The 19,513-nt window shown below is 36.9% G+C and overlaps 1 protein-coding gene across 2 annotated transcripts in view; it reads right to left on the bottom strand.

Annotated features, from left to right (window-relative positions):
• Nucleotides 1-19,513, bottom strand: part of IPO7 (importin 7) — a 64,398-nt gene that overhangs the window by 28,673 nt on the left and 16,212 nt on the right. For both annotated transcript variants that reach the window (XM_036892325.2, XM_057507355.1), the window contains exons 3-6: nt 17,353-17,506; nt 16,620-16,778; nt 10,709-10,865; nt 9,050-9,139 (exon numbers count right to left, since the gene is read on the bottom strand). In XM_036892325.2, the coding sequence (XP_036748220.2) occupies nt 9,050-9,139; nt 10,709-10,865; nt 16,620-16,778; nt 17,353-17,506 (560 nt within the window). The remainder of the gene's footprint in view (nt 1-9,049; nt 9,140-10,708; nt 10,866-16,619; nt 16,779-17,352; nt 17,507-19,513) is intronic.

Genomic DNA, 19,513 nt, shown 5'->3' with positions numbered 1-19,513 from the left:
ATTATGTTGGTTGGACAAATTACATAATCCTCCCATGTCTCTGTTTAAAATAAATTCATAGGCACACTAGTAGTATTCAGGACTTATAAATTCTCCTACCTCTCTAGAAAACTATAAAGAAAACTTGTGGTTAATTTTAAGAATGTGATTACATGAAAAACAACAATTGGACAATTCTGTATGTATTAAAAACCATTGAGGAAGGGGGCGGAAGATGGCGGCGTGAGTAGAGCAGCGGAAATCTCCTCCCAAAACAACATATATCTATGAAAATATAACAAAGACAACCCTTCCTAGAATAAAGACCAGAGGACACAGGACAATATCCAGACCACATCCACACCTGAGAGAACCCAGCGCCTCGCGAAGGGGGTAAGATACAAGCCCCGGCCCCGCGGGAGCCGAGCGCCCCTCCCCCCAGCTCCCGGCGGGAGAAGAGCAGGCAGAGCGGGAGGGAGACGGAGCCCAGGGCTGCCGAACACCCAGCCCCAGCCATCCGGGCCAGAGTGCAGGGCCCTCGATACTGGGAAAACAGGGCAGCAAGAACAGTGAGCAGGCACTGGAGGCTGGGCGACAGAGGACATAAGAAAAGCGCGCGACCATTTTTTTTTTTTGCTTTTTTGCTGCTTTGTTTTGGCGAGCGCTGTTTGGAAGTCTTAAAGGGACAGGGACCCCAATATTAGGGAAACAGGGCAGAAAGACCGGTGAGCAGAGGCCTGAGGCTGGCACCGGAGAATAAAGAAAAACGAACGACCACCTTTTTTTTTTTAATTAAAAAAATTTTTTTTTTTTTTAATTAAAAAAATTTTTTTTCTTGTTTTTTTTTTGTGGTCGTTGTTTTGTTTTGGCGGGTGCTTTTTGGAAGTCTTAAAGGGGCAGGGCGGGCCACTTAATCCAGAGGTAGGGAATCCGGGACCTCTGGGCACCCTAACCCCTGGGCTGCAGGGAGCAGGGAGGCCCCTTACGGAGATAAATAGCCTCCCAGCAGCTCCTGCTCCAACGCGACTCCACCATTTTGGAGTAGCTGCCCGAGCCAGGCCACGCCCACAGCAACAGCAGAGATTAACTCCATAGCAGCCGGGCAGGAAGCAGAAACCCTGTCTGTGCGCAGCTGTGCAGCACAAACCACTAGAGGCCGCTGTTCTCCCAGGAGAGGAGGGCCACAAACCAACAAGAAAGGAAGTCCTTCCAGCCGTCACTCGTCCCAGTTCTGCAGACTATTCCTATCACCATGAAAAGGCAAAGCTACAGGCAGACAAAGATCACAGAGACAACACCAGAGAAGGAGACAGACCTAACCAGTCTTCCTGACAAAGAATTCAAAATAAGAATCATAAACATGCTGACAGAGATGCAGAGAAATACGCAAGAAAAATGGGATGAAGTCCGGAAAGAGATCACAGATGCCAGAAAGGAGATCGCAGAAATGAAACAAACTCTGGAAGGGTTTATAAGCAGAATGGATAGAATGCAAGAGGCCATTGATGGAATTGAAATCAGAGAACAGGAACGCATGGAAGCTGACATAGAGAGAGACAAAAGGATCTCCAGGAATGAAACAATATTAAGAGAACTGTGTGACCAATCTAAAAGGAGCAATATCCGTATTATAGGGGTCCCAGAAGAAGAAGAGAGAGGCAAAGAGATGGAAAGTATCTTAGAAGAAATAATTGCTGAAAACTTCCCCACACTGGGGGAGGAAGTAATCAAACAGACCACGGAAATACACAGAACCCCCAACAGAAAGGATCCAAGAAGGGCAACACCAAGACACATAATAATTAAAATAGCAAAGATCAAGGACAAGGAAAGAGTGTTAAAGGCAGCTAGAGAGAAAAAGGTCACCTATAAAGGGAAACCCATCAGGCTAACGTCAGATTTCTCAACAGAAACCCTACAGGCCAGAAGAGAATGGCATGATATATTTAATACAATGAAACAGAAGGGCCTTGAACCAAGGATACTGTATCCAGCACGACTATCATTCAAATATGACGGTGGGATTAAACAATTCCCAGACAAACAAAAGCTGAGGGAATTTGCTTTCCACAAACCACCTCTACAGAACATCTTACAGGGACTGCTCTAGATGGGAGCACTCCTAGAAAGAGCACAGCACAAGACACCCAACATATGAAGAATGGAGGAGGAGGAACAAGAAGGGAGAGAAGAAAAGAATCTCCAGACAGTGTATATAACAGCTCAATGAGCGAGCTAAGTTAGGCAGTAAGATACTAAAGAGGCTAACCTTGAACCTTTGGTAACCACGAATTTAAAGCCTGCAATGGCAATAAGTACATATCTTTCAATAGTCACCCTAAATGTTAATGGGTTGAATGCACCAATCAAAAGACACAGAGTAACAGAATGGATAAAAAAGCAAGACCCATCTATATGCTGCTTACAAGAAACTCACCTCAAACCCAAAGACATGTACAGACTAAAAGTCAAGGGATGGAAAAACATATTTCAAGCAAACCACAGTGAGAAGAAAGCAGGGGTTGCAGTACTAATATCAGACAAAATAGACTTCAAAACAAAGAAAGTAACAAGAGATAAAGAAGGACACTACATAATGATAAAGGGCTCAGTCAAACAAGAGGATATAACCATTCTAAATATATATGCACCCAACACAGGAGCACCAGCATATGTGAAACAAATACTAACAGAACTAAAGGGGGATATAGACTGCAATGCATTCATTCTAGGAGACTTCAACACACCACTCACCCCAAAGGATAGATCCACTGGGCAGAAAATAAGTAAGGACACGGAAGCGCTGAACAACACAGTAGAGCAGATGGACCTAATAGACATCTATAGAACTCTACATCCAAAAGCAGCGGGATATACATTCTTCTCAAGTGCACATGGAACATTCTCCAGAATAGACCACATACTAGGCCACAAAAAGAGCCTCAGAAAATTCCAAAAGATTGAAATCCTACCAACCAACTTTTCAGACCACAAAGGCATAAAACTAGAAATAAACTGTACAAAGAAAGCAAAGAGGCTCACGAACACATGGAGGCTTAACAACACGCTCCTAAATAATCAATGGATCAATGACCAAATCAAAATGGAGATACAGCAATATATGGAAACAAATGACAACAACAACACTAAGCCCCAACTTCTGTGGGACACAGCAAAAGCAGTCTTAAGAGGAAAGTATATAGCAATCCAAGCATATTTAAAAAAGGAAGAGCAATCCCAAATGAATGGTCTAATGTCACAATTAGCGAAATTGGAAAAAGAAGAGCAGATGAGGCCTAAGGTCAGCAGAAGGAGGGACATAATAAAGATCAGAGAAGAAATAAATAAAATTGAGAAGAATAAAACAATAGCAAAAATCAATGAAACCAAGAGCTGGTTCTTCGAGAAAATAAACAAAATAGATAAGCCTCTAGCCAGACTTATTAAGAAGAAAAGAGAGTCAACACAAATCAGCAGTATCAGAAACGAGAAAGGAAAAATCACGACGGACCCCACAGAAATGCAAAGAATTATTGGAGAATACTATGAAAACCTATATGCTAACAAGCTGGGAAACCTAGGAGAAATGGACAACTTCCTAGAAAAATATAACCTTCCAAGATTGACCCAGGAAGAAACAGAAAATCTAAACAGACCAATTACCAGCAATGAAATTGAAGAGGTAATCAAAAAACTACCAAAGAACAAAACCCCCGGGCCAGATGGATTTACCTCGGAATTTTATCAGACATACAGGGAAGACATAATACCCATTCTCCTTAAAGTCTTCCAAAAAATAGAGGAGGAGGGGATACTCCCAAACTCATTCTATGAAGCTAACATCACCCTAATACCAAAACCAGGCAAAGACCCCACCAAAAAAGAAAACTACAGACCAATATCCCTGATGAACGTAGATGCAAAAATACTCAACAAAATATTAGCAAACCGAATTCAAAAATACATCAAAAGGATCATACACCATGACCAAGTGGGATTCATTCCAGGGATGCAAGGATGGTACAACATTCGAAAGTCCATCAACATCATCCACCACATCAACAAAAAGAAAGACAAAAACCACATGATCATCTCCATAGATGCTGAAAAAGCATTTGACAAAGTTCAACATCCATTCATGTTAAAAACTCTCAGCAAAATGGGAATAGAGGGCAAGTACCTCAACATAATAAAGGCCATCTATGATAAACCCACAGCCAACATTATATTGAACAGCGAGAAGCTGAAAGCATTTCCTCTGAGATCGGGAACTAGACAGGGATGCCCACTCTCTCCACTGTTGTTTAACATAGTGCTGGAGGTCCTAGCCACGGCAATCAGACAGAATAAAGAAATACAAGGAATCCAGATTGGTAAAGAAGAAGTTAAACTGTCACTATTTGCAGATGACATGATACTGTACATAAAAAACCCTAAAGACTCCACCCCAAAACTACTAGAACTGATATCGGAATACAGCAAAGTTGCAGGATACAAAATCAACACACAGAAATCTGTGGCTTTCCTATATACTAACAATGAACCAACAGAGAGAGAAATCAGGAAAACAACTCCATTCACAATTGCATCAAAAAAAATAAAATACCTAGGAATAAACCTAACCAAGGAAGTGAAAGACTTATACTCTGAAAACTACAAGTCACTCTTAAGAGAAATTAAAGGGGACACTAACAGATGGAAACTCATCCCATGCTCGTGGCTAGGAAGAATTAATATCGTTAAAATGGCCATCCTGCCCAAAGCAATATACAGATTTGATGCAATCCCTATGAAACTACCAGCAACATTCTTCAATGAACTGGAACAAATAATTCAAAAATTCATATGGAAACACCAAAGACCCCGAATAGCCAAAGCAATCCTGAGAAAGAAGAATAAAGTAGGGGGGATCTCACTCCCCAACTTCAAGCTCTACTATAAAGCCATAGTAATCAAGACAATTTGGTACTGGCACAAGAGCAGAGCCACAGACCAATGGAACAGACTAGAGAATCCAGACATTAACCCAGACATATATGGTCAATTAATATTTGATAAAGGAGCCATGGACATACAATGGCGAAATGACAGTCTCTTCAACAGGTGGTGCTGGCAAAACTGGACAGCTACATGTAGGAGAATGAAACTGGACCATTGTCTAACCCCATATACAAAAGTAAACTCAAAATGGATCAAAGACCTGAATGTAAGCCATGAAACCATTAAACTCCTGGAAGAAAACATAGGCGAAAACCTCTTAGACATAAACATGAGTGACCTCTTCTTGAACATATCTCCCCGGGCAAGGAAAACAACAGCAAAAATGAGTAAGTGGGACTATATTAAGCTGAAAAGCTTCTGTACAGCAAAAGACACCATCAATAGAACAAGAAGGATCCCTACAGTATGGGAGAATATATTTGAAAATGACACATCCGATAAAGGCTTGACGTCCAGAATATATAAGGAGCTCACACGCCTCAACAAACAAAAAACAAATAACCCAATTAAAAAATGGGCAGAGGAACTGAACAGACAGTTCTCCAAAAAAGAAATACAGATGGCCAACAGACACATGAAAAGATGCTCCACATCGCTAATTATCAGAGAAATGCAAATTAAAACTACAATGAGGTATCACCTCACACCAGTAAGGATGGCTGCCATCCAAAAGACAAACAACAACAAATGTTGGCGAGGCTGTGGAGAAAGGGGAACCCTCCTACACTGCTGGTGGGAATGTAAGTTAGTTCAACCATTGTGGAAAGCAGTATGGAGGTACATCAAAATGCTCAAAACAGACTTACCATTTGACCCAGGAATTGCACTCCTAGGAATTTACCCTAAGAATGCAGCAATCAAGTTTGAGAAAGACAGATGCACCCCTATGTTTATTGCAGCACTATTTACAATAGCCAAGAATTGGAAGCAACCTAAATGTCCATCAATAGATGAATGGATAAAGAAGATGTGGTACATATACACAATGGAATACTACTCAGCTATAAGAAAAGGGCAAATCCAATCATTTGCAGCAACATGGATGGAGCTGGAGGGTATTATGCTCAGTGAAACAAGCCAAGCGGAGAAAGAGAAATACCAAATGATTTCACTTATCTGTGGAATATAAGAACAAAGGAAAAACTGAAGGAACAAAACAGCAGCAGAATCACAGAACTCAAGAATGGACTAACAGGTACCAAAGGGAAAGGGACTGGGGAGGATGGGTGGGTAGGGAGGGATAAGGGGGGGAGAAGTAGGGGGGTATTAAGATCAGCATGCATGGGGGGGTAGGAGAAAAGGGAGGGCTGTACAACACAGAGAAGGCAAGTAGTGATTCTACAACATTTTGCTATGCTGATGGACAGTGACTGTAAAGGGGTTTATAGGGGAGACCTGGTATAGGGGAGAGCCTAGTAAACATAATATTCGTCATGTAAGTGTAGATTAGTGATAGAAAAAAAAAAAAAAAAAGGGCAGTTCCTGTGTGGTGACCTCCAACGAGTTCTACACAAGGGTATAAAGGGCATATAAAAGTGTAGGCAAAGGGTCTGTTTGTGTTTATACAGAGGATCAAAGCCTAATTGGGCTACCCCGAAAATGAACTAAGATACGATATGAAAAAGAACTTCCAACATCTGCACCCTCTGGAAGACTCATGCCAGAAGATGATCATCAAAAAACCCCAACAAAGATCCACGCACTGCTACAGCTGTAGATGCACTCATCCCACCAGTTCCTGTACCTGCCATGGGAATGAGGAAGGAGATATCGAAGCTGGCCTGTGCATACAGTAAAACAACAAAATTGGACTGGATCTATACTGTTGGAACTCAACCAAGAATTTGGAGAAGTGCAAATTGTAGCGCTCCAAAGTCTTACAACTACAAACTATTTATTGTTAAAAGAACATATGGCATGTGAACAGTCCCCAGGAATGGGTTGTTTTAATTTGTCTGATTTCTCTCAGACTGTTCAAGTTCATTTGGACAATATCCACCATATCATAGATAAGTTTTCACAAATGCCTAAGGTGCCTAACTGGTTTTCTTGGTTTCACTGCAGATGGCTGGTAATTACAGATATGCTTTGGTTATGTAACTATACTCCTATTATGTTAATGTGTGTGTGCAATTTAAGTAGTAGCTTAAAACCTATACATGCTGAAGTTACTCTACAAGAAGATATATCAAAGAAATAATCAATCTTCCCATGTTTTCTTCCGCCTGCTACTTCTATAGCTTTTCTTCTTCCTTCCTAATTACAACCCTTAAATAGAATTCGTGCCTCATATCAAATTTACCGAGTATCATAATTCTTCCAAGTGGTAAAGATACCTCAAGACAAATGCTGGGCATAGAAGCCACAGGGCATAAATATGCAAAGAAGTAAAAAGCTAACTTTTTCAAACAATAAGGCTTCTCTCTCACTTACCAACTTCACATTTCCCTGTATGGCCCCGGAAGATGACTGGTTAGCCAGAGACGGGTAAGATTCCTCAAGGGAGGAACAACCTAAGACAGGCACAGTCGCAGGGGGGCCATCAGGTGAGAAATTGGGGATCAACAGAGGTGAGGCTTAGAACCTCACCCCCCCGTTCTGAGAGAAATCTTCTGCATACGTGGATGTTTTATTGCCCTGGTCTAGCTTGGATTAACACATAGTCTACAGGCACACACCTGATCATCTACATGTGCTCTCTTACAACACTAAACTATGTTTTCTACCTTTATCTTGTATCTACCTACCACTTCAGCATTTTATTAAAAATAATAATAATAAAGAGAGAAATGTGGTATCCACATATAAATCAAGTAGAAAAACCAAATGAGTATTCATATTTGAACTGACTGTTTATAGTTCATAATGCATGAGCAAAACCGAAAGTTTCTGTGATGACTGCCCTTGTACTGTTCACTATGTAACTTATTCATTATGTAAGAATTTGTTCTACATGTAAGAACTTGTCTGTTATGCCTCAGAAGATTGGAGACTGACAAAAATTAGGCTTGGGGTGGAATAATGATTGTGCATTGAGCATTGACTCCCCTATACAGAATTTTATTGTCGTTAACAACCATTTGATCAATAAATATGAGAGATGCCCTCACAAAAAAAAAAAAAAAAAAAAAAAAAAAGGACAGACTTCCAATGGTAAAATAAATTAGTAACCGGGATGTAATGTATAGCATAAGGAATATAGTCAAGATATTGTAACAGCCTGGTAGGGTGATAGCTGGAACCTAGAATTATGTATATAAATGTTCTACCACTGTGTTGTACACTTGAAACTCATGTAATGTAATACTGTGTGTCAACTACCCTTCAATAAAAAATAATTATTAAAAAAAAAAAAAAAACCATTGAATTATACACCTTGAAAGAGTGAGTTTTTATGGTATGCAAGTTATATCTCTATCAAGTTATTTTAAAGAGCAAGTGGCTTTTACAAACTAACTGTAACTAACTACAGTTTGAACAACTTATAAATCAAATTCTTACCCTGTACATGGGTATCTGACAAATTTTTAGGCCAAAATCTAGCTATGGGCTCTTTTTCCTTTTTTTTTGAGATATATACTTGATATATAACATTGTATTAGTTTAACGTGTACAACATTAATGATTTGTATGTACTGTGAAATGATTACCACAGTAAGTTTAAGAAGGGGGTCAAAAGCTATAAACTTCCAGTTAGTTAAGATAAGTTCTGGAGATGTAATGTACCACATAGTAACTAAAGTTAACAATATAGTATTATACATTTGGAGGTTTCTAAGAGAACAGATCTTACAAGTTCCCATCACAAACAAATCTGTAACTATGTGAAGTGATGAAACTAAAACCTGCGAAGAAACAGAAGAATTAAGATGAAATAAACAGATATACACAAGCACTTAAACAGTAATATGAAATAACCCTTCACAATTTTTCCTTAATATATGCACATATATAACAAACACAATGGCATCTCTTTATCTGGAAAAATTTGCATCACAAATTATGTAAGTTCTCAAAAGGTAATCAAACATTTATGTTTAGTAATGTAAGAAAACATATAGAGACTTACATTGGGTACATCTCTATTCACAACAGTCTTTAATATTTCTATCCATTCTGTCAGATTCTGTTGGTTTATCAGCTCCAGTGGAAGTGTATACTAAATTAAAATGAAGAATCAATATTTAAAACTCCTTACAAAATAAAACCCCACTTGTTTTTACTCATCACAAAACTTACAGAAATTATTTCATTCAATTCACATTTCCTGTCATTATTATGTAGGCATATTTCCTATCTGGCTGATTTGGTAGTTATCTACCATGGTGATCTGTGGCAATGACAGTGGACATCCTTGTTTTATTTCCAAATTACAGGGAATGTATCTTATTTACAGCATAAGGTATGATATTTACTGCGAGTTTCTACTATATGGTGAACATTTTTTATCAACTTAAGGAAATCCTTTAATTTTTAGAGCTCTTATAAAAACAGGAATGGTTATTAAATTTTATCAAATACTTTAACTGACACCCTTAAAAATAGTTACAGGTTTTTTTTTTCATGCAGTATGAGAGTTAATTACAAAAACGAATTTCTTACTGTTGATCCATTCTTGCATTCCTGGGATAAATCCTCTCTCTTAGGGGTTCATTAAAAATCAATATCCTGCTTAGGATTTTAGGATATCTGTAAGTGAGTCAGGACTGTACTTGGTATCAGGGTATGTTAGTCTCAAAAAAGATAATAGATAAAAAGGGAGAAAAGTATTTTGTTCTATGACCTCACACTCTACAAAAAGGATTCATTTTTATTTAAAAGTTGCGATGCTACCAGTTAGGCAAAAAAATGAAAACAATATAGATACTGTCTATCCAAATCACTTATAAAGGAATTTTATAAGAAGGAGCCAACAGAATGGCATTTAAGTGCCCTTAAGCTGACTGGAAGATAACTGAATTATCTTTAAAGATCCAGCAAAAATATGAAAAATCCAACCAGTAATGGAGTGAGTCAGTTACAATCTTAGTGAGGAAAAGTCACAGGTCTATTTAAATTAGATTTTAAAAAGTAATGGTATGAATTGAACTAGATGTCGTGGTAGAGGAGATGAATCCTTCTGTGGCTATATGGCATAAAAGAATCAGAGTTTTAATCCCAATCCAAAATTATTTCATAAATAATTACATTCCATTAATAATATAGACAACCATTTCTTTGGTGGCTGTCTTTTATTCCAGTAAGATTCAGAACAATATACAAAAATAATGAAACCCATTATTCTGTGCCAGTCAAGCCCATATTATTAGCATTTTTGTGTTAAGCTTAGGAATAGGTTTTGTAATTACTGGGATAATCTATATATATTCGGCATATCAGAGTAAATGTTAGATGCAAACTGTAATCTCAATAAACTGATTTTCAGAGTTGGGAATTCTTAAGGTAAAAGGTATAATAAAACCACTAGTTTTATAAATAGTGTTATATGGCTTAAGAGAATTTAAAACAGGCCATTTATAACTCAAGCTTTATTAAGTAGTTTGTGTATTTGGGGAAGTGTGCTTGATTAAGACTTACAACATACTTATAATTTTGGCAATTATATTTGACTAGCAAAGCATCCACTTAATCTAGACTTTCAAATAAAATTATTCAGATACTAAAATTCTATAATCTTGGCAAATGATACACTGACTTTTATAAATAAGAACTGCTTTATAAAAATTACCTGAACAAGAGCATAGAAGATCTTGAAAATTTGTTTCTGGATGAGGACAGACTGATCAGACTGATCAGAAAGAAGCTGGATAAAACGGTCCTTTAGAACTGGCAGGAAATGTTGCATTGCTGCTACCAGTGGACTCCGCTCCTCTGGTTTCTTGTACCTTTGGGTAGGAATACAAACTAATTCTGTAAGAATTTATTCCAAAATTTATATATATGATATAAATGCAAACTACTTATTTACAAAATATAAGCAAATACTCCCTAAGCAAGTTTAGAGCCTTACAAAGAAAAAGAAAAATCTACCATTGAAAACCACAAGCAAAAAAAGGAACTTGAGAGAAACCTCAAATAATAGAATATATAAAACTTACTAAGCATTTATCAAGAGGTCAATAATCTTCAAGGACCCATTAGTATACTCATTTATGTAGTTTGAGGTTCTGAGGAAAAGAAATTAAGTATTTTTCCCAGTGTTCACATCTAGGTAAGAACCTCAGAAGTCAAGATCCAAGGTCCAACCTCTTGAGCCCAATCGCTGTATTTCTCTAATTGTGAACATTAATATAGGCATACCTTGTTTTATTGCATTTTACTTTCTTGTGCTTTGCAGATGCTGCATTACAAATTGAAGGTTTGTTGTAACACCGAGTTAAGCAAGTCTTTTGTCCACTGTCCCAACATTTGCTCATTTCATGTCTGTCACAGTTTGATAATTCTTCCAATTATTTTAATATTTTTGTTATTATTATATTTGTTACAATGATTTGATTGGTGATCTTTGATTTACTATTATAATTCTTTTGGGGTGCCATGAACCGCACTCATATGAAATGGTGAAATTAATAAATAAATGTTTTGTGTGTTCTGACTATGCTGCCAACTTGCGGTTCCCCCATTTCTCTCCCTCTCCTCAAGCTATTTGCTGACACACAACAATATTGAAATTAGGCCAATTAATAATCCTTCCAAAGGCTCCTAAGTGTTCAAGTGAAGGAAGAGTCACACTTCTCTCACCTTCAATCAAAAACTAGAAGTGACTGAGCTTAGTGAGGAAGGAATGTTGAAAGCTGACATAAGCTAAAAGCTAGGCCTCTTGTGCCAAAGACTTAGCCCAGTGGTGAATGCAAAGGAAAAGCTCCTGAAGGAAATTAAAAGTGCTGTACCAGTGAACACACAAATGATGAGAAAGCAGAAGAGACTGCTGATGGAGGAAGTTTTAATAGTTTGGATAGACTGGATCAAACCAGCACAACATAATCCCTTATCCAGAGCAAGGCCCAGACTCTCTTTAATTCTATGAAGGCTGAGACAGCTGAGGCTTCAGAAGAAGTTTGAAGCTAGTAGAGGTTCACTTGTGAGGCTTAAGAAGACATCTCCATAACAGAAAAGCACACGGTGAAGCAACAAGTGCTGATGTAGAAGCTGCAGCAGGTTCTCCAAAAGATCTAGTTAAGAAAATGATGGTGGCTACACTAAACAACAAATTTCAATGTAGATGAAACAGCCTTCTATTGGAAGAAGATGCCATGTACAACTTTTACTCCTAGAGATAAGTCAATGCCCAGCTTCAAAGCTTTAAGTGAAAGACTGACTCTCTCGTTAGGGAACAATGCAGCTGGTGACTTTAAGTTGAAACCAATGTTCTTTTACCATTCCAAAAGTCCTAAGGCCTTTAAGAATTATGATAACTCTACTATGCTTGTGCTCTATAAACGGAGCAACAAAGCCTGGATGACTCACATCTGTACGGTTTACTGAGTATTTTAAGTCCACTGTTAAGAACTATTGCTCAGAAAAAGAGATTCCTTTCAATATATTACTGCTCACTGACAATGCACCTGTGTCACTCAAGAGCTCTGATGGAGATGGACAATGAAATAAATGCTGTTTTCATGCCTGCTAACACAACATCCATTCTGCAAATTGCTCAAGCCATTTTGACTTTCAAGTCTTATTTAAGAAATATATTTTATAAGGCTATAGCTGCCATAGATAATGATTCCTCTGATGGAGCTGGACAAAATCAATTGAAAACCTTTTGGAAGAGATTCACCATTCTGGATGCTACTAAGAACATTCATGATTCATGGGAAGAGGTCAAAATATCAACATTAACAGGAGTTTGGAAGAAGCTGATTCCAACCCTCATGGATGACTTTGAGGGGTTCAAGACTTCAGTGAAGGAAATAAATGCAGATGTGATGGAAATAGTAAGAGAACTAAAATTTGAAGTGAAGCATGAAGATGTGACTTCAAATTTTGACTGCAAAAATCTCAGGATAAAACATGGTATTTTGAATGGATGAAGAGTTGCTTTTTTTTGGATGAGCAAAGAGAGTGGCTTCTTGAGATGGAATCTACTGGTGAAGATTGTTAAATAACAAAGGATTTAGAATATTACATAAACTTAAGTAATAAAGCAGTGGCAGTGGCAGGATTTCAGAGGATTGACTCCAATTCTGAAATAAGCTCTACTATGGGTAAAATAGTATCCAACAGTATCACAAGCTACAGGGAAATAGTTCATGAAAGGAAAAGTCAATAGATGAAGCAAACTTCATTTCTGTCTTATTTTAAGAATTGCCACAGCCACCTACTGCAACCTTCAGCAACCTGCACTCTGTCAATTAGCAACCATCAGCACAAGGCAAGATCCTCCACCAACAAAAAGATTATGGATCACTGAACACTCAGATGATGGTTAGTTTAGCAATAAAATATTTTTAAATTAAAGTATGTACACTGTACTTTTTAAAAAGTATGTACTTTTTTAAAGACATAATGCTATTGTACACCTAATAGACTATAGTGTAAACATAACTTTTATATGCACTAGGAGACCAAAAAATTCATTTGACTCACTTTTGATCTGGAACCAAACCTTCACATCTCTGGGGTATGCTCGTACAACTGAGGAGCTACAATGATTTGGCTTTTAAACATTAGGAGCTGATCAATATGAAATCAATTATATATTACCATCTTTAAGTAATTTACATACCAACAGCATTAAGGCAGAAGTGGCATCTAAAAGCTAAAAGCACCATAAACCAGAAGTTCATTTGTGACCAATATGGCAACAAAGCGCAACCTCAACAGGCTATTTATGATCTTCATGTATCCCATCTGGAGTGAATTTTCACGTATTTTATAGCAGATATAATAATAATGTGCTTGATTACTGGGTACTGGTACAGATCTCAATAGGAATGTTATGCAACATGTATTATGTGAACACTGTTACCTTTCTAAAATCTGAAAAATCCTGACTTCTGAATCACATTTTAATCCAAGGATGTAAGTAAAGAATTGCTGACCCAAATAAGACTTTTCCACACAGATTTCTTAGCATTTTAGCAGTATTGTTAAAAGGTCTGTTGTTGTTTTTAAATAAATAAATGAATTTATAGTTCAGAACAATGGGAGAGAAACCCCAGTGTCCATTATTAAGGAGTCAGTAGGCAGAATACCTTTGCAAAGTACAGACTAGTGGTTAAGAAGTCATTATTCTAAAAGGCACAGCTTATCTTTTTAGATTAATTATTTCAACTGCTTTCATTTGGTTTTCCCTACTAGATTTCAGTTTTATCTGGTAGCCTTTTTGAAAGGTTATTTAAGAATTGGATATCTAAGCACATTTTCTAAAAGGTAAAGGTACATGATCTTAAAAGGCTGGATTCTTTTTTCCTACTGGATGAAATGAGAACCAGAGTAAATTGCCAAGAATAAAAAACAAGAGAAATGTTCATGCTAATAATGACTGAGACTATTAAACAACCAACAGATTATTTCACATAGTATTTCAATGTACTGAGATATTACAACTAGCATACATTTCAAAAGATTATCTGTACATTTTTTTTAGTCACTAAAACAGTAACAATTTATAAAAGGGAGCCATTTCCACTCTCCAACTGATTATACAAATTGTAATAATTATAGACAACATTGTCTTTTAATAAAAGAACTGTATTATGTACCATTCTCCATTTATGCAATCCAGCTGATTTACCCATGTAAGAGAGTTTGAATACCCATTCCATGCTACATCGTCTTCTTTCCTACTTTCCCCTCTCTACTGTACTGAGTAGTAGACTGGAAGTTGGGTGGCACTAGCCACTAATCTATGCTAGTGGGTATGAAATAAATTTATGGTAGGAAACAAATCACTATCCCATAAGACCTGAAAGTATGATACTAACAAAAGCTTACTATCACAAGGCTGCAGTGTTTCAATCTGGTGTGCCACGCTCATAGGAAATCCTTAAATACTAGCCCATTACTTTTCCATTAAAAAGAAATCTTCAATAATTCATCAATATCTAAAAGATCACATCTAAATTTCCCATCATGGCATTCAAAACCCTCTTTAACATGGTCCCAATTTACCAGTCCAAAATTATTCCCAACCTCTTAATGGAAATTATCATACTAATTAGTGGTCCCTCACTACCCACTAAAGATAGTGTCTCTTTTCCACCTCTGAACCTTTCTTTGTTCATACTACTATATATAGTGTGGCATGCCTTCCTCTTCAAATGCTCCTTCTGTTCTCCTTCAACTTAGAAGCATTTCCTGAGGATCTGTTCCCCTGCAGGCCACCACAACTTCCAACTTCTCCATGAATTTTCTTAGAACTGCTTCAGTCCACACAGATCCCTTGTGAACAGCTTGTGCTCCACAATCAAACACTAGCTGAAAATGCCAATACTGTAGCAGTCTCCTATGTCTCCCATTTAAAAAATCCCTGTCAGAATCTCTCCTGCTAAGACTATAGGACAGGAGAGATTTGAACCTCCTCAATGACGACAGCTTATTGTTATTCTCTCTCATTTTAGTCACCCACTTACCAGAACTACAACAACTGGCACTCTGACAGAGGTTGGAGCAACAGCTGGAACATTCCTTAGCAGGAAGATCGGTAGCTGGTGGGAACACAAGAAAACACCAGTACCAATGCTGTAAATGGTATATTTCTCTCCTGCTTAGAATTAAAGCAGCAGTTCATCAGCTACTTTGAGCTGGGACCCAAAAAGGGTATTGGAGGTTAACTACAAGCCCCAGAATTACAGGGCTCACAATGGCATCTGTGTAGCTGTTAGGATTGGAAATAAAGCCACCATCATGGTGTAAGTGTTCCTCATGCCTTCCTCATAATTTTCTAATATCAAAACTTTCAAGTACCTACCAATTTCATTACTTTCACCACACACTTGAGGAAAATCCCTTCAACATTTAGATTACTACTTTTAGTGTTATATCTCAACTTCCAAGGTTTTTTTTTTCTGTTCCCCAAACCCAGATCTAAAATGATCCTTTGGCCTAAAATCTTTCTTACTGATATTAATTACTAATATGCACTATAATTTGCTCAAATATGCAAACACTGAAACAGGTTAACTAGAGAAATGAGACTGAGAATCTCTCAAAACATAATGATTTTTAATGACAATATGAAATTCCAATATATTCTTCCAAAAGAATTAGAGGTAGGTTCTTGAAACTTATCAAGGACCCAAATTAAGATAAAAATTCACAAAAAGTCAGAAGTAATAAAGAGCTCTAATGCCCAATGTACTCTGATCCCTTCCTATTTTATAAAAAGCTTATCTTTAGGCCTTTTATCAACACAAATTGAGGAGTTAAAGATAACTCCATTTTTGAATTGGGAAACAAATAATGATTAAGAAAAAGGGCACAAAAAGTTTCTTAGTTGAATCAACACAAGAGACTGCAGAATTAAAATAAGAATGCTATTTCAAAAAGAAAACACTGAATCAAAACCAACATATAACTTATTAATTTTAACATATATAACCAAATGTAATTTTAGAAGTCCAAACAAATTACCTTAAAGTTTCCAAACTTTTCCTACTTCTCAAAACCCTATAGGAATTGAGAGTGACACTTACTCATAATTTTTCACAAGTTGATAAAGGCAAAGAAGAATTCCTAGCCAACAAGCACTGTTATCAGACTGAAGATAAAAGCCAATTTTGTCCACAATGGCAGTCCAACGACTTGGATAATCATGTTTGATGATATGATGAATGCATGTAGTAAGCTGTACCCTGAAAGTAAAAAATAAACAGTAAGGAGGAAGAAATGCCTCCTAGATAAAATTTTTGCTAACTCACACACAAAAAATGGCCTTTTAGACAAAACTGACCCAAAACTACCTGTTCCTACTGACTTAAAAGAAACCCAACAAATATTAAAAATGCAGGTGACTTTATTTTTATTTTTCATACTTATCAACTGAGTAGTTTCATTAGAACATCAACTAGTCTCATTAAAAATTCTGCAAAATCATATAAAAATAAGACCTTTCAAACAACAGAAGTCTAACAACATAAAGTACATGGCAGCATTTTATAGTTGTCTTCACCCCCTTTCATCTGATCATACTATTTTTCACAAAAAACTTTTGGTTTTATAAATGCAAAATTCAATTGCAGTAAGAAAACAAAACAAAAAGAAACTCTCCTGTAACATTTGCTTAACAGTTTTCTGCTGCACAGATGACAGGTGTGTATATTCTGAAAAGATCCCTTTCATTTCCCCCCCAAAATCCACAAATTACACACCTGCAACAATGGGTAAGTTTAAAAATACATAAATATATACACATATATATATATATACCTTATGAGCTCAGGAGAGTGGATAATGGCTTCTACAATATTTTCTCTAATACAATGTCGATCTTCTTCTGGAATAGTATATGGGGATATATCCCCTGGTGCCGCTTCTCGATCAGGCCAATATTGTGTTATCATATTTTTCAAATAGATAACACCTAAAATACAGATCAATTTGACAAAAAGTATTTACTGTAAAAGCACTGTGACCATCATAAGGATCCAGACTTCAATTTATTTCTTTTCAGACCAACCATTATTAGTAAAGCTATCCTTTTAAAACATAAAACACTACATTCTATTATTTTCAAAGTTGATAATCAAAATATCAAATTCAATATTTAGCTACAGTAATCACCCACAAAGTTATCAAACATACAGCCTAAGAGAAGTCTGCAAATAAGCACACTATGAACAAACTTGTTAAGACTTTTAACATCACATTTATTCATAACACTTTTTATCTTGTTTTCTGTAGGAAAGCTACTAAGGTTAATTTTTACCAAATCGGTTTTCTAAATGACACCTCTGTAGACAAAACCACATAAACATACCAATAGTTTCCAAAATAACTAACACTGCCGTACACTGAAGGTTTGTGCCCCTCCCCCAAATTAATACTGAAATCCTAACCCCCAAAGTAACGGTACTGGGAGGAAGGCCTTTGGTAGGTGTTTAGGTCATGAGGGCTCCACTCTCAAGATCTGGATTCAATGCATTTATGAAAGAGACCCTAGAAAGCTTCCTCTTCCTCCCCTTTCCCTTGAGAGGTCTTATAAACCAGGAAGTGGGTCCTCATCAGACACCAGACCCACTGGTGCCTTGATCTTAGATTTAGCCTCCAGAACTGTGAAAAATAAATTTCTGTTGTTTGTAAGCCATCCAGTCTATGATAGTTATAGCAGCCCAAACTGACTAAGACACACCACAAAGGTGGTTATTTTTACCACAGAAAAGTTACAGTACATAAAGACTTGTAGTTTGTAAACCTAAGCATTTCAATCATATTCCACAATCACACTGCTTCATATTCATGTTATTTCATGGGAGATTTTGCTGTGTTCAAAAACTCTATCACTATTTTACATTAGCTATCATACTGTTATCATGCACATTGCTAGTTATCTCAAACTAAAACTAGATAGCTAACAGTGCTGTTTATCTAGCCCTCTTCCCCCAAATGATGTGGGAGGGGGGAGACCCTTAATCACAAATGTATAGGATATGTAGTAAAGGGAAATTATTCAAAATGAATTAACTCCTAAATTCTGCAACTCTTCTCTGATTAGTAATTACCTCTTATCTGGATTCCTAAGCCTATCTAAATAAGGTAACTGATACAACTATGATTTTTATATTCTACACTGCTTTATCTTAGGAATTAAAATACCCTATCTTATGATATTTCAAAAAAGATTAAGACTACACATTAAAATACCCTTCAAAAAAAAAGTTTTAAGATAAACTATACCTATAGTAAAGAAAAGTGACTCAGTATATATGGGACTGACATATTTCAGATCAATACTATTCCCAGAATTTTGATTCTTTAGCTCAAAACAGAATGAAGATCAAAATTAGGACTTAATAGAGTACCCACGTCTTCTGGATACAGCCAGAGTATTTCTTTTTTATCATAATGCACAAAGAAATGAGGTATGTATGCATACTCATTTGTACAATTATGATTTGGTGTTTTAAAAGTTGCTTGGTCTAATAAAACACATAAACAAGTGAGAACTGAACTTCAACAATCTCACGATTCACAATCTACTCCATTCAAAATGCTTGAACGCTATCACAAAGATAGAATGAATCTATCTTTCAAAGTCTAGCAGTTGAAATCAGCATATACCATACACTACAGAGTATCATTCAATTTTACAAGGATTTAATTTTTTTCATTAAGGTATCATTGATATACAATCTTATGAAGGTTTCACATGAGCAACACTGGTTACAACATTCACCCATATTATCAAATGCCCACCCCCCCAACTGTAGTCAGTCTATTAGCATAGTAAGATGCTACAGAGTCACTACTTGTCTTCTCTGTGCTCTACTGCCTTCCCTGTGCGCCCCGAACATCATATGAACTAATCACTATGCACCTTAATCCCCTTCTTCCTCTCTATGCACCCACCCTCCCCACCCCCTTCCCTTTG

Source organism: Manis pentadactyla, chromosome 9 (assembly GCF_030020395.1).
Source record: "Manis pentadactyla isolate mManPen7 chromosome 9, mManPen7.hap1, whole genome shotgun sequence".
Lineage (NCBI taxonomy): Eukaryota > Metazoa > Chordata > Mammalia > Pholidota > Manidae > Manis > Manis pentadactyla.
This window is presented reverse-complemented; position numbering and strand designations above follow the sequence as displayed.